Source organism: Ictalurus punctatus, chromosome 28 (assembly GCF_001660625.3).
Source record: "Ictalurus punctatus breed USDA103 chromosome 28, Coco_2.0, whole genome shotgun sequence".
NCBI lineage: Eukaryota > Metazoa > Chordata > Actinopteri > Siluriformes > Ictaluridae > Ictalurus > Ictalurus punctatus.
The window spans coordinates 20,016,411-20,031,410 of NC_030443.2; the positions used below are offsets into that span (position 1 = coordinate 20,016,411).

Consider the following 15,000-nt stretch of genomic DNA (forward strand, 5'->3'; position numbering starts at 1 on the left):
CGTGACTGAAGTAGGCGTGACTGAAGTAGGCGTGACTGAAGCAGGCGTGGCTGAAGTAGGCGTGACTGAAGTAGACGTGACTGAAGTAGGCGTGACTGAAGTAGGCATGATGGAAATAGATGTGGCTGAAGTAGGCGTGGCTGAAGTAGGCGTGACTGAAGTAGGCGTGGCTGAAGTAGGCGTGACTGAAGTAGGCGTGACTGAAGTAGACGTGACTGAAGTAGGCGTGACTGAAGTAGACGTGACTGAAGTAGGCGTGACTGAAGTAGGCGTGACTGAAGTAGGCGTGACTGAAGTAGGCGTGACTGAAGTAGACGTGACTGAAGTAGGCGTGACTGAAGTAGGCATGATGGAAATAGACGTGGCTGAAGTAGGCGTGACTGAAGTAGGCGTGACTGAAGTAGACGTGACTGAAGTAGGCGTGACTGAAGTAGACGTGACTGAAGTAGACGTGACTGAAGTAGGCGTGACTGAAGTAGGCGTGACTGAAGTAGGCGTGGCTGAAGTAGGCGTGACTGAAGTAGACGTGACTGAAGTAGGCGTGGCTGAAGTAGACGTGACTGAAGTAGGCGTGACTGAAGTAGGCATGATGGAAATAGACGTGGCTGAAGTAGGCGTGACTGAAGTAGGCGTGACTGAAGTAGACGTGACTGAAGTAGGCGTGACTGAAGTAGACGTGACTGAAGTAGACGTGACTGAAGTAGGCGTGACTGAAGTAGGCGTGACTGAAGTAGGCGTGGCTGAAGTAGGCGTGACTGAAGTAGACGTGACTGAAGTAGGCGTGGCTGAAGTAGACGTGACTGAAGTAGACGTGACTGAAGTAGGCGTGATGGATCATAAAAGACCAGAAGTTCACTCAGGTACTGCAGCGTGAGACCATTCAGTGCTTTATAGGTCAATAGTAGTGTTTTATAATCAATTTGAAGTTTGACTGGGAGCCGATGCAGTGTGGATAAGATCAGGGTGATGTGGTCGTATCTTCTGGTTCTAGTGAGGACTAACTGGAGCTTGTTTATGCTCCTACTGGAACATCCAGACAGCACAGATATAAACTAACAACACAGCAAGTTAAACAAGTAACATTTATCATTTAGATTTAAAACAACCTTAAAGATACAGTGCAGATGTTCCAGATGTGAACACTCCTGCAGAGTTAAGGGGTGATGTAAGAAAAACATCTTCCACCAGCTCTGTGTGTGTGTGTGTGTGTGTGTGTGTGTGTGTGTGTGTGTGTGTGTGTTAATTATTCACAGGTGATGATGATATGAGTGATGTCCTCACTCACCCCACTTCATAGTGCTGGATCAGTCATTCATACACTACTGTGCTACAGTGTGTGTGTGTGTGTGTGTGTGTGTGTGTGTGTGTGTGTGTGTGTGTGTGTGTGTGTGTGTGAGTGGGCAGTGAGCAAGTGCAACTCATGGTTTATGGATTGTGGTGATAACGCAACATAGTTTGTCCAGATCAGGACACACCTTCCCACACACACACACACACACACACACACACGTGTAAATATGTGGAGCAGGAGTTCCTCTTCCTCAGTGTGTGTAAGAAGACAGGATGAAAGACACGGTGCAGGTGTGTGGGCTGTGTGTGGGGTTTTTGGGGTGTGTGAGCGCGGCCGTGTCACTGCAGGTCCGATCCTGGAAAGAGTCGAGCGATGAAGGCAGCGCCATCACCACCTCTGATTTATTCGAGAACCTGTGGATGTCCTGCGCTGGAGACTCAACTGGCACCTACAACTGCTGGTATTTTCCATCCTTATTTGCCTTACCAGGTACACACACACACACACACACACACACACACACGTGATGGTTGTACAACAATACAGATAATCATGAAGAATTTGATAAGAAATCTGAATTATGACCAGCAGGTTGTGAGTTTGAATCCCAGCACTGTCTCTCACTTTTCCACATTAAACATGATGAGACGTAGAAGAGAGAAACAACAAATAAACCCTGAACCCTGGAGGTTCTGAAGGAGACACTGAGGTGTGCTTACAGAGGTTCAAAATAAAGAGTGTTAAAGATTATTTAACAGTGAGAAAATTCCAGAGCTGGGGAGATAAGACACACACACACACACACACACACACACACACACACATACACACACATATACACACATTCCCCAAACTCCAAACAGGATTCCTGGGAATACCATGCTGTGAGAGTTAAAGGTGCAGAGGTCAGGTCATTATGTACAGAAGTTCTAATTAAAATTAAATCGCTAAATATGCCTATGATATAAATACTAAAATGCTTATTGCAGCAATAAATATATAATTGAGACAATAAATAAATTATACTGATACATTATAAATAGTTATTGCATCATATTCGTTATCACATTCATTTCAGTTTGTTTGTATTTTATAATAACAGGTAACATTATTTCATAATGACACGCTTACTCAATTTAATGCTTTCTTTAGATGTTCGAATAAACAGACAATTTAACAGCTGATGTTGTTTACACTGCACTGAATTTTGGTGAATTCTCAGACCCAGATGTTTGGTGAATTCTCAGACGCAGATGTTTGGTGAATTCTCAGACCCAGATGTTTGGTGAATTCTCAGACCCAGATGTTTGGTGAATTCTCAGACCCAGATGTTTGGTGAATTCTCAGACCCAGATGTTTGGTGAATTCTCAGACGCAGATGTTTGGTGAATTCTCCGACGCAGGAGCAGCTGCTATAAACTACCTGCTTTACAAAGAAAAAAAAAATCAACATTTAATTTCTGGCTTCATATCAGATTATCTGTTGTAATAAAAATACACAGAATGCTGTGAAGCGTCCGTCAGCAGTCAGGTTACAGACTCGGTCTCAGGTAAACATGAAGTTTTTTCCCTAAAATGTGTTTAAGGAGAAACTAAAGGTAATAGATTGAACACATGCTGTTTAATCACAGTACAGATTACCCGAAAGGCCACACAACAATGATTAATCACTATTATACATTTTAAATCACTCCCTATCTACGTTAAAGGGAAAGATAGTGTGTGCGTGCGTGTGTGTGTGCGTGCGTGTGTGTGTGCGTGCGTGTGTGCATGTGTAAGACTTTGCCCCAATATTTACATTCAAATAGGGCTTGAGATATAATGAATTTCTGAACACTATATTCAAGATATTAATAAACATTAGATTTTTGCCTCCTGTTTAATATCACAGTCTGATATCCACCGGAGTACCCAGAGAAACCCCCACAGCACGGGGAGAACATGTAAACTCCACACACACAGGGCCACGGTGGGAATCGACCCCCGCCCCTGGAGGTGTGAGGCGAACGTGCTAACCACTAATTCATTCACCATGCGCCGCATTTACTCATCTTATTATTTATATAATAGGCATATTTGCTTATTTAATTTGGACTGAAACAGTATTCCATGTTCCTCTTTCAGAGTTCATACTGATAAAGCTGAAGTTTAGCAGTTTCTTCTCAGACACGAGAGCAAGAGTGAGATCATTCTGAGTTCTGGGGTGAAGACGATGATGATGAAGGTTGATGAAGATATGATGTTTTCAGTGCTCAGTGGCTCTCTGACACATCAGCAGGGTTTATCACCTCTGAACATTGTGTGAATACATTAACTAAGATCGGATGTAGTGGAGTGTTCGTCACCTTTCCCTCGCTGCACTGGATCTGACGCTGACAGAACCATAACGCTGTACAGAGTATAAACATTAACTACAGCGCGGTTATAAAACACTGCTTTATGGAGAACCATTGTCTGCTTTACTGACACAATAACTCATTCATAAACCTGTCCATGACAGTCACACACTTCTTCCCCATCACCATTATCAGCTCACAGCCGGGTCAGAAAGCCCTCCACTGCGGTGAACACAGGTTAACGGAAAATGTGGAACGCTGCTGTGAAACCCGAGAAGATGTCACAGTCGCCTGAGCTCAGAGGGATTGTGAACAGATGTCATCTCTCCAGTTTAAAAATCAGAAAAATCACCTACCGTATATTATAACATTAATATTATGTTTGATTATCTTGCATAAGTATTCAGTCTGCAATTGAATTGGACGTAATTGAGAATCTACACAACATAACCCGTAATACAGATGTGGTGAAGAAAGGCCGAGTTGATTGGATGAGTGTTCACACCCACAACTTTACATTTATTAATAATCTATTACATGTCGCTCTGTGGGACGGGTGAGTTCAGGTTAGTAAATTTTTTAGATCCAAATCCTGATCCTTGGTTTTCATGATGCTGTGTGTTTAGGTTCTCTAACACACTCTGGGTTCTTCCACAAACAGGTGATTTTATACTGAGATCATGTGACACTTTAACTATACACAGGTCGACTCCACTCCGCTAATCATGTGATTACTTTTATTACTCTATATTCCAGGATATATTAAATTTCCCTCACTGTAATACAACACTATATTACAACACAAACTGTACTGAACATTTAAGGATCAAAGGAAGCCAAAAGACATGCGTGGAAGACATGCGTGTCAGAAAGTGGGCGTGGCATTAAACATGGCTGTCTTCAGTGTACACAGATCACTAAACAGCATTCAGAGGCAAAGCGGTCGTGTCTCATTTACCACAGAACACTTTTCACTTTACACTCCCAAATCCTTGATCATGTGGTGCGTGTGTGTGTCTGTGTGTGTGTGTGTGTGTGTGTGTGTGTGTGTGTGTGTGTGTGTGTTCAGATTTTGTCCAGGCGTGCCGTGCACTTATGATCTCCTCCATCGTGTTGGGGACGTTCGGTCTCATCTTCACGCTGGTCGGCATGCAGTGTTCCAAAATTGGAGGAGAGAACTACATAGTGAAGGGACGAATCGCTGTCCTCGGGGGCGTGTTCTTCATCCTGCAGGGTACTGAGCACATGCACTGAACACACTAACTAACACTACCACAACAAATAAAGTGTACATGAAGGGTGCTAAGAGAGAATTGCACACTAAATGAAGTGTGTGTGTGTGTGTGTGTGTGTGTGTGTATGCATGTTCTCAGCGTGTGAGAGAGTGTGTGTGTAACGTGATGTTGTGTCTCTGCAGGTGTGTGTACGCTGATCGCCGTGTCCTGGTACGCTTCCAACATCATACAGCAGTTCTACAACCCAATTTACCCAGGAATCAAGTGAGTGTGTGTGTGTGTGTGTGTGTGCTGATAATGATGTGTGTGTGTGATGATGATGATGATTGTGTGTGTGTGTGTTTGTGTGTGTGTGTGTGTGTGTGTGATGATGATGATGATGGTGTGTGTGTGTGTGTGTGTGTGTTTGTGATGATGATGATGCTGTGTGTGTGTATGATGATTGTGTGTGTGTGTCATGATGATGATGGTGTGTGTGTGTGATGATGATGATGGTGAGTGTGTGTGTGTGTGATGATTGTGTGTGTGTGTGTGTGTGTGAGACGATGATTATGGTGTGTGTGTGTGTGATGATGATGGTGATGGTGTGTGTGTGCTGATGATGATGGTGTGTGTGTGATGATGATGATGATGATGGTGTGTGTGTGATGATGATGATGATGGTGTGTGTGTGTGTGTGTGTGATGATGATGGTGTGTGTGTGATGATGATGATGGTGTGTGTGTGTTGATGATGATGGTGTGTGTGTGTGTGATGATGATGATGATGATGATGGTGTGTGTGTGTGTGTGTGATGATGATGGTGTGTGTGTGTGTGTGTGTGTGTGTGTGTTGATGATGATGGTGTGTGTGTGTGTGATGATGATGGTGTGTGTGTGTGTGTGATGATGATGATGGTGTGTGTGTCTGTGTGTGTGTGTGTGTGTGTGTGTGTGTGTGTGTGTGTGTGTGTGTGTGTGTGTGTTGCAGGTATGAACTAGGAGAGGGTTTGTATATCGGCTGGTGCTCAGCGACACTCGCTCTGATTGGTGGCTGCTGCTTACTGTGTGTGTGTGGAAACAACAAAGATAAAAAAATGTAAATTTAACACATTTAATATATAATTAAACACACACACACACACACACACACACACACACACACACACACACACACACACACCTATCTATCTCTTGCCTCACTATCTCTTGTAAATCTTCCAGCAGAGTGGCATCACACACTACCTCGGCTGTGTCCCGAATCTCTCACACACCTTCCACACAGCACAGACTCAGCTCATACGTGTGAGTCAGAGAACCATCATCATCACCTTCTTCATCACCCCCACCACCACCACCACCTCCATCATCATCACCTTCTTCATCACCCCCACCACCACCACCACCTCCATCATCATCACCTTCTTCATCACCCCCACCACCACCACCACCACCATCATCATCACCTTCTTCATCACCCCCACCACCACCACCACCACCACCATCATCACCTTCTTCATCACCACCACCACCATCATCATCATCACCTTCTTCATCACCCCCACCACCACCACCACCATCATCATCATCACCTTCTTCATCACCACCTCCACCACCACTACCACCACCACCACCACCATCATCACCTTCTTCATCACCCCCACCACCATCATCATCATCACCTTCTTCATCACCCCCACCACCACCACCACCACCATCATCATCATCACCTTCTTCATCACCACCTCCACCACCACCACCACCACCACCACCACCATCATCACCTTCTTCATCACCCCCACCACCATCATCATCATCACCTTCTTCATCACCCCCACCACCACCACCACCACCATCATCATCATCACCTTCTTCATCACCACCTCCACCACCACCACCACCACCACCACCACCATCATCACCTTCTTCATCACCCCCACCACCATCATCATCATCACCTTCTTCATCACCCCCACCACCACCACCACCACCATCATCATCATCACCTTCTTCATCACCACCTCCACCACCACCACCACCACCACCACCACCATCATCACCTTCTTCATCACCCCCACCACCATCATCATCATCACCTTCTTCATCACCCCCACCACCACCACCACCACCACCATCATCATCACCTTCTTCATCACCCCCACCACCACCACCACCACCATCATCATCATCACCTTCTTCATCACCCCCACCACCACCACCACCATCATCATCATCACCTTCTTCATCACCCCCACCACCACCACCACCATCATCATCATCACCTTCTTCATCACCCCCACCACCACCACCACCACCACCACCACCACCATCATCATCACCTTCTTCATCACCCCCACCACCATCACCACCACCACCACCACCATCATCATCACCTTCTTCATCACCCCCACCGCCACCACCACCACCATCATCACCTTCTTCATCACCCCCACCACCACCACCACCATCATCATCATCATCACCTTCTTCATCACCACCTCCACCACCACCACCACCATCATCATCACCTTCTTCATCACCCCCACCACCACCACCACCACCATCATCATCACCTTCTTCATCACCCCCACCACCACCACCACCACCATCATCATCACCTTCTTCATCACCCCCACCACCACCACCACCACCATCATCATCACCTTCTTCATCACCCCCACCGCCACCACCACCACCATCATCATCACCTTCTTCATCACCCCCACCGCCACTACCACCACCATCATCATCACCTTCTTCATCACCCCCACCACCACCACCACCATCATCACCTTCTTCATCACCCCCACCGCCACCACCACCACCATCATCATCACCTTCTTCATCACCCCCACCACCATCACCACCACCACCACCACCATCATCATCACCTTCTTCATCACCACCACCACCACCACCACCATCATCATCATCACCTTCTTCATCACCACCACCACCACCACCACCACCATCATCATCACCTTCTTCATCAACACCACCACCACCACCACCATCATCATCATCACCTTCTTCATCACCCCCACCACCACCACCACCACCATCATCATCACCTTCTTCATCACCCCCACCACCACCACCACCATCATCATCATCACCTTCTTCATCACCACCTCCACCACCACCACCACCACCACCACCACCATCATCACCTTCTTCATCACCACCTCCACCATCATCATCATCATCAACTTCTTCATCACCCCCACCACCATCATCATCAACACACACACACACACACACACCATCATCATCATCACACACACACACCATCATCATCACCTTCTTCATCACCACCACAACCACCATCATCATCATCATCATCATCATCAAAACTGTAAGGTCCAGTGAGAATTTACTGTGATGAAAACGAGGGAGTGAGGTGCGGTGTGCGGTGGTGTGAATTGGGACGGAGCCGCTGTGTCTCTGTAACACACTGTGAACTGTGTGAATGACCTTGAGTAACCCCAGGTGTGTGTGTGTATTGAGTGTGTAGTGAGTGTTGAGCCTCAGTCTGAAGCTACATGACATTTCTAATATACATGGAACAGAATATCAGATTTGGTAAGTCATGTGACTGACTGATTCCAAGCCCCGCCCACACTTGGGCCAGGCTTGTGGACATTGTGGGCGGAGTCAGTGAGGTACACATGGCAGACCAGGTGAGTGTTGTTGGGTTAGAGGTCAGTGTTCAGCTGGACAGCACACACACACACACACACACACACACACACACACACACACACACACACAGAGGAAGTTTACAAGCGTAATAATACAATAAATAAATTAAATAAAGGAAAAGGAATAAAAACAATAATAAAAGAAGAACAAAGAGCAAAAAAAGGTGCTTATTTATAAAATGTAAAATTTATATCCTGAATTTTATATATTTCTGTAAAGTTGCTTTGTGACAATGTCTGCTGTTAAAAACACTACACAAATAAAATTTAATTGAACTGAATATTTAATTATTATATAATTATGAGATAATAATTTCTCCAAATATAGAAGTCTTACAAAACAATAACATTAAATCTGCAGAACAAAACATAGCTATCAGAATACTACTGCTAATAATAATAATAATAATAATAATAATAATAATAATAATAATAATAATAATAGTTGTGTAGACTTTATTAAATTGATTAATTTTCAGTTTTATTGTATTTATTATTTCTTCTCTGTTTCTGATTCTGTTATTCATGCCCCTTAATGTTCTTAACTCTAATTAATAATGAAATAAATAATAATAAGACTTTCTCTGAAGCCTGTGTTATAATGAGTTATAGCTAAGAGTTATTATGGAAACTGCATCCTTTGCTTTCACTTTATTTAAAGCCATCAATGATGCATTTATAAAAGTTAGTAATTGTATTATAATTCACAATAAGTATTTATAAGGCAACAAAACACAACTATAAACAATATATTTAAAAGAATTCACTTATTATTCCTAGAAATAAATCTGCATTACTTATAATTCATTATAACTATAATATAATAACATTATAAACATGGAGGCTGCATTTTTATGAATACATTAATGGAACCATAAGACTGAATAATTAATACGTATAAATTGGTGTATAATGCATTATGAGCATGGGCACTGAAAACGCCACTGCATCACTTATAAGTAATTATAACAGTAATATAAATGTAGCTATAACTGTTATAACTGTTATTATAATGAAGTATAGGTCTTTATGTGTCGTTATAAATGTGTTTATAGAGCAGTAATACTTGCTTATAAATGATTATAAATGATTTATAAATAATTATAAAAAAAAATATATAATTCATTATAAACATGGGCTTCATAGAAAGTGTTACTGAAATAATAATTGATGTTTCCTGCTGTCACAAACAATATTATATATAAATATAAATATAATGTAAATATCATATTTTAGTTAAAGTTCCTGACCGCTCATCTTTTGTGTTTTTTGTCTATTATCTTGAGTTTCACAAAAACACGTCTCACTGGGATTTCGGACAAAACGTGTTCACACGAGAGCTGAATGTGACAGAGAGCAGGGTGGAGTTTCCACCATGTCACCCGGCTCCGATAACAGACTTAACACATTTTAGAAAAGTAGAGATTAAAAGATATTACTGTAAAATAATCCGCTGTGTTCTGCTCCTCCACGCCTTTGTGCTCTGACAGAATGATACAGTGCCGAGTGTGACGTCACCAGGTTTAACTGGGAAATGTATGAAAGTGTGTACCAGGTGTGTGTGTGTGTGTGTGTGTGTGTGTGTGTGTGTGTACTGCACTCTAGAAAGAAATGTCTATGTGACAACCCCTAAAACCCTTAAAATGCAAAAAAAAAACTTAAGAAAATGAAATAAAACCCCCTCACTCTGGCTCTTACTCCTCGACTGTGTGCTTCGTTCCTCTAGAACTGGATTATAAATCCTGTACAGTAGCACTACTCGTAATGTTCTCCGCTTGATATACCGTTTGCTTGTATTTCCTCATTTTTAAGTCGCTTTGGTTAAAAACATCTGCTAAAGGAATAAATATAAATGTAAATATAAATGTAAATATAAATGTAAATGTATGTGCGTTCTTCACCTAAGGGTTCATAGTTTTGAATAATTTATTGAAGGTCCAGAACACTGCATCTGTTTTGTGGCACTTTGTGGCATTGCATACATCACACACACACACACACACACACACACACACACACACACACACACACACACACACACACACACACACACAAACGGGTATTTAAGGTCACAGGTGTAGTTTTGAAGCTAAGCAATCACAACAGTAACATAAAACTAACCAGATTAAGAGCCTCGGTGTTCTTCACACAGGAGAAGTGAGAACTTCCCACGGGTTCGTTTCCCACAAGCAACAAACAGAAGTCTTTCAGAAGAGGAGGTCCTATATGCGCTTACTGCATTTTCATAGCTCCAGATTAGTGTCTCATTTATTACGGGCTTTCTGTAAGAACCCTGAATTATTTGTAAGACGATCGGTGCTTTACACTCCGACACTGTGATGTAAAGGAACACAAGAACGGGAGAATAAACTACACATTAATCAGTGTTTATTCACTCCCTTTCCTTCCTCATGTCCTCCCTTTCACCCTGTCCAGCTGGGACACATGGTCTGGGTCACTTTTTGTCCAGTGCACCTGTAAATCCTGAAATAATGCACAGTGCGTTGGAGCTGGAACACGTACTCCTGCTGATCTCTCCATCTCCATCACTCTCACAAAGTCTAACATCCTGACTCATCCTGATTTATCTTCTGCTCAGAGTTTCTGTGCTCGTGTCTCACTCTCTGCTGCTGTAGATGTTTCCACACGGACACCCTGAAGATTTACACTTCACCTGTTCATCAGTGTTTAATCTCCCCTGGATTCTGTAGATTTGTGTGTAAGAGCTGCTGCTGTAATCATGCAGACTGTCCTGTGTTCATCTCATTACTCTTATTCACACACTCCTCATACTGAACATCCTGAACACACAGTCAGTACTGTTCGTCTTTACTCTTCTACACCTGTACACGCGAATGATTTATAATCATTTATTTCTTTGATTTCAATTTAAAACTTTTATATAGTTCTGCATAGAACCTTTAACTGGGTTTTTCCATATCAGAGCAGAAGGAAGCAAATAATCCGTCACTATACAAAGAACCCTTGAGGAATCTTCTCTTTTTTTTGTCAGAAAAAAGGGGTTCCAAGGTTTTTTTGTGTTTTTCTCTTTCTTTCTTTTTTTCTTTTTTTTAATACTAATAATTAGGGGTTGTTAGCCTCCAAAAGGGTTCTAATTGGAACACACACACACACACACACGCACACACACACAGACACACACACACACACACATACACACACATACACACCATGCAAGGAGCAACTTGGGGTTCAGAGTCTTTCCCAAGTACACTTCGGCATGTGGAGGCACGTGGGCTGGGGATCGACCCTGTGATTGGTGGAGAACCCGCTCTTCCACCTGCCCCTTGGTTATATTTGAACGAAGTTATTAAAAATATGTGTGCTAACACTGATCATTGTTCTAGCTCCGCCCCCATTCTAACCATAAATATGAACCTGTTGGATGAACGTATGAGTTTGAATGTTTATGGATGTACAATCACGAGACTATTTTCATATGTATTCCTACTCTCTTCCTGATTTGAGTCTCAGCACTGACATTTTCTACAGACATGCAGTGTAGGAGGAACAGTAATGGAAATTAGGGTTCTCTTTTAGAGCGCTGTAACTGAGAGTGTTATCAGATATGGCAGAACAGCGTGACCTGGTGAAGACGGCGATTGTCCGAGTCCTGGGAGTGAAGCAGAAGCTCTTCCTCCACACCTCTCTCTCCATTCTCCATCCTGAATACCAGCTCCACCCAAATCCAGGCCCATTGTCCCATCCATGTCCAAGCTACACTCACACCTTTACTCATCTAATGATATCATGAATGGACACAAAGGGTCATGAAAATACTAAGGACTCTATTTATTCCAACACGAATTACTGATAAAATACTTTTCAATAAATACATTAAAATAATTAGCTCCATTTCACCATCTCCTGATGTACTACGTTATGTTTTATTTTATTTTTGTAATGATTTTTTATTGTTTTATTTGGCATGACCTCATAGATGCTATGATATGAGATGATTGACTGCACCTCAGACTTTAATTAAATTTATTTATAGCTATAATTTACAGTCCATCTTTCATGATCATGAGAAGTCTTCTCAGAATTATGAAGCTACACACATCACTTTTCAGTAGTGAGGGAGGTCCTCCCCCACCAAGACCCCTGTTCAGTCACTGACACTCTCTGTAACCGTCTCTTCTCCACCACCTCCAACAACCCCATTTATCCATCCATGGTCTCAGAGGGCATGGTCCTCCACCAGCAGTCTTTAAGAACTTGCCCTTCTGCTCCTTGACTATCTCTGAGGCCCCATTCCTCTGTCGATGGTTGCTGAAACACTCACTTCTTTCTCTGTGGAGTCCAAGAACCTTGCTTCTTCACAAAACATCTGCAAAAGCCCTGTTCCTCAGCTTACTGTCTCCAGTAGCCACCGATGGTCTGTAAATCTTACTTTTTTGCTCATCTTCTAGTCGAGACACCCACCAGATCCACTGCTGAGAACTCAAGGTTCTAGCCCTTTGTTTTTTAGCACTCTAGATTTCTCAGCTTTCTGGTTATGAACTGTTACTGGATGGAGATATGAATTTGCTCACACTACCTCTGTTTGTGTGTGTGTGTGTGTGTGTGTGTGTGTGTGTGTGTGTGTGTGTGTGTGTGTTTTAGTCCCATGACTATATTAATATAACATATTTAAGAATTCAGGTACTGTGATTCTGGTTTCAGTGCAAAACTACTGATTTGTTATGATTTGGTAAATGTATTCTTATTTTTTGTTAAAAGCATTACTGTAATGCTCCAAGGCAGATTCTGTTGCTGGACCAGCCTTCGTCCTCACACACACACACACACACACACACACACACACACACACACACACACACACACACACACACCTTACACTCGAGCACATTAGCAGTGCTGAGCACACCGAGCTGCAGAGGAACACAGCAAGTGGAAGATAATGAGAGAGTCTCTGCAGATTGTTGCACTTTTTCTGGGTTTTCTCAGCGGCGTGACTGCGTTCATTTCTTTACACCACCACACGTGGAAAGTGTCCACTGACTATGGCAACGTTATTATCACCTCCAACATCTTTGAGAACCTGTGGATGTCCTGTGCTGAGGATTCAACTGGCATTTACGACTGCTGGTACTTCTCATCGTTACTGGCTTTACCAGGTAGGACAACAACGCCAATAATAATAATAATAATAATAATAATAATAATAATAATAATAATAGTAATAATAATAATAGTAATAATAATATTTACTCTATCTTGTGTACAGTTCAGAAGGAATATGTGCATGAAACACATAATAAATGCAGCAATAATTGAATAATCTAAACTGCACCTTGCACTTCTACAACAACAACAAGAAAAAACATTCCATGCAGATTTTTTTTTTGCAAAAATTAATATCAGATTAAAAATTAGCAGACAAAAATAATTAATTTTATAAAAGATGCACAGTGTCACTGTAATGAAGGAGCTGATAGATGAATCCTGATATTTATACACATTTAAGCAGAGGGAAGTGTGTGTGTGTGTGTGTGTGTGTGTGTGTGTGTGTGTGTGTGTGTGTGTGTGTGTGTGTGTAAGATTGTAAATAATGTGGAGTAAAAACTCACCTGTGAACAGAAAGGAGAAGGGAGGAGGAGTGTTAATTCTCCTGAGGTGGAGGTGGAGATGGTGAATAGTTCTTCATGTCAGACACACGTCCGTGTGCTGCAGTGTGGAGACATTAACACCGTGTTAATTCTGCTCCATCGAGTGAGGGTGAGAGGTAGATTGTGTGGATAAATGCTCAGGTGTAATATTGACTAATAATAATAATAATACTTTGAATAAGTGGCATGAGATAATTAAAGCTTAGAGATGGTGAACGCAGCGGTTGAGGTGATGGCTTTTCTCCTCGGCTTTGCGGGATGGGCGATGTCTGGAATCGTCATTCCGTATCGCTACTGGAAGATTTCCACCATCGATGGGAATGTCATCACAGCGTCCATCGCCTATGAGAACTTATGGCTGTCCTGCGCTACTGATTCCACCGGTGTGCACAACTGCAGGGAGTTTCCCTCCATGCTTGGCCTTGCCGGTACGCTCTACTTAACACTCTCTAAGCTGCTCTGGATAAGAGCGTCTGCCAGAATGCCATAAAATATAATGCTCTATAACACTCTATGAATGCTTTGTAATGCTCAACTAATGTTCTTTAAAGTTATCTAATGCTCCGCTAATGCACACTAACACATTTATTCTACAAGTGAAACAGCACTAGTCACTATGGCACACAGGTGAGCATCAGCACTGCATGGTGATTTACCTGAGCCTTAATCACCAGTTCCTACACAGGTTCAGTAAGTGTGCATACACTGCCGGTCAAAAGTTTGTCACAAAGCTTTTGATCTGAAGGTGTGTGATTAAATGTGTGAAGTCGGTGTCATAGACAAAACTATCAATCGTGTTCGTGTTCATTTCTTTCGTTAGAAAACT

General features: G+C 42.6%; 3 protein-coding genes across 6 annotated transcripts in view; 2 read left to right on the forward strand and 1 right to left on the reverse strand.

Moving 5' to 3' along the window:
• LOC128629317 (histidine-rich glycoprotein-like) overlaps positions 1-1,295 on the reverse strand; it is a 1,987-nt gene extending 692 nt beyond the window's left edge. The window contains exons 1-2 of the mRNA XM_053676805.1: positions 1,291-1,295; positions 1-500 (exon numbers count right to left, since the gene is read on the reverse strand). The exon at positions 1-500 is cut by the window's left edge and continues 692 nt beyond it. Of these exons, the coding sequence (XP_053532780.1) occupies positions 1-500; positions 1,291-1,295 (505 nt within the window). The remainder of the gene's footprint in view (positions 501-1,290) is intronic.
• Positions 1,296-1,382: 87 nt separating this feature from the next.
• On the forward strand, positions 1,383-6,219 carry LOC108260189 (claudin-15). The gene is made up of 5 exons (XM_053677107.1): positions 1,383-1,780; positions 4,697-4,861; positions 5,045-5,126; positions 5,832-5,939; positions 6,065-6,219. The coding sequence occupies exons 1-5, from the start codon at positions 1,564-1,566 to the stop codon at positions 6,147-6,149; spliced, it is 657 nt and encodes a 218-aa protein (XP_053533082.1). The 5' UTR covers positions 1,383-1,563; the 3' UTR covers positions 6,150-6,219.
• Positions 6,220-13,289: 7,070 nt separating this feature from the next.
• cldn15b (claudin 15b) overlaps positions 13,290-15,000 on the forward strand; it is a 7,914-nt gene continuing 6,203 nt past the window's right edge. For 2 of the 4 annotated variants that reach the window (XM_017460268.3, XM_053676794.1), the window contains exon 1: positions 14,163-14,602. In XM_017460268.3, the coding sequence (XP_017315757.1) occupies positions 14,383-14,602 (220 nt within the window). In that variant the 5' untranslated portion in view covers positions 14,163-14,382. 4 annotated transcript variants of the gene reach the window in all.

Excerpts from the sequence above, each read along its gene's own strand:
- LOC108260189 (XM_053677107.1), top strand. The coding sequence starts at position 1,564 with ATGAAAGACACGGTGCAGGTGTGTGGGCTGTGTGTGGGGTTTTTGGGG. Across the intron at positions 4,862-5,044 it reads CGTGTTCTTCATCCTGCAGG|GTGTGTGTACGCTGATCGCC; the intron begins GTACTGAGCACA and ends GTGTCTCTGCAG. Across the intron at positions 5,940-6,064 it reads AACAACAAAGATAAAAAAAT|CAGAGTGGCATCACACACTA; the intron begins GTAAATTTAACA and ends TAAATCTTCCAG.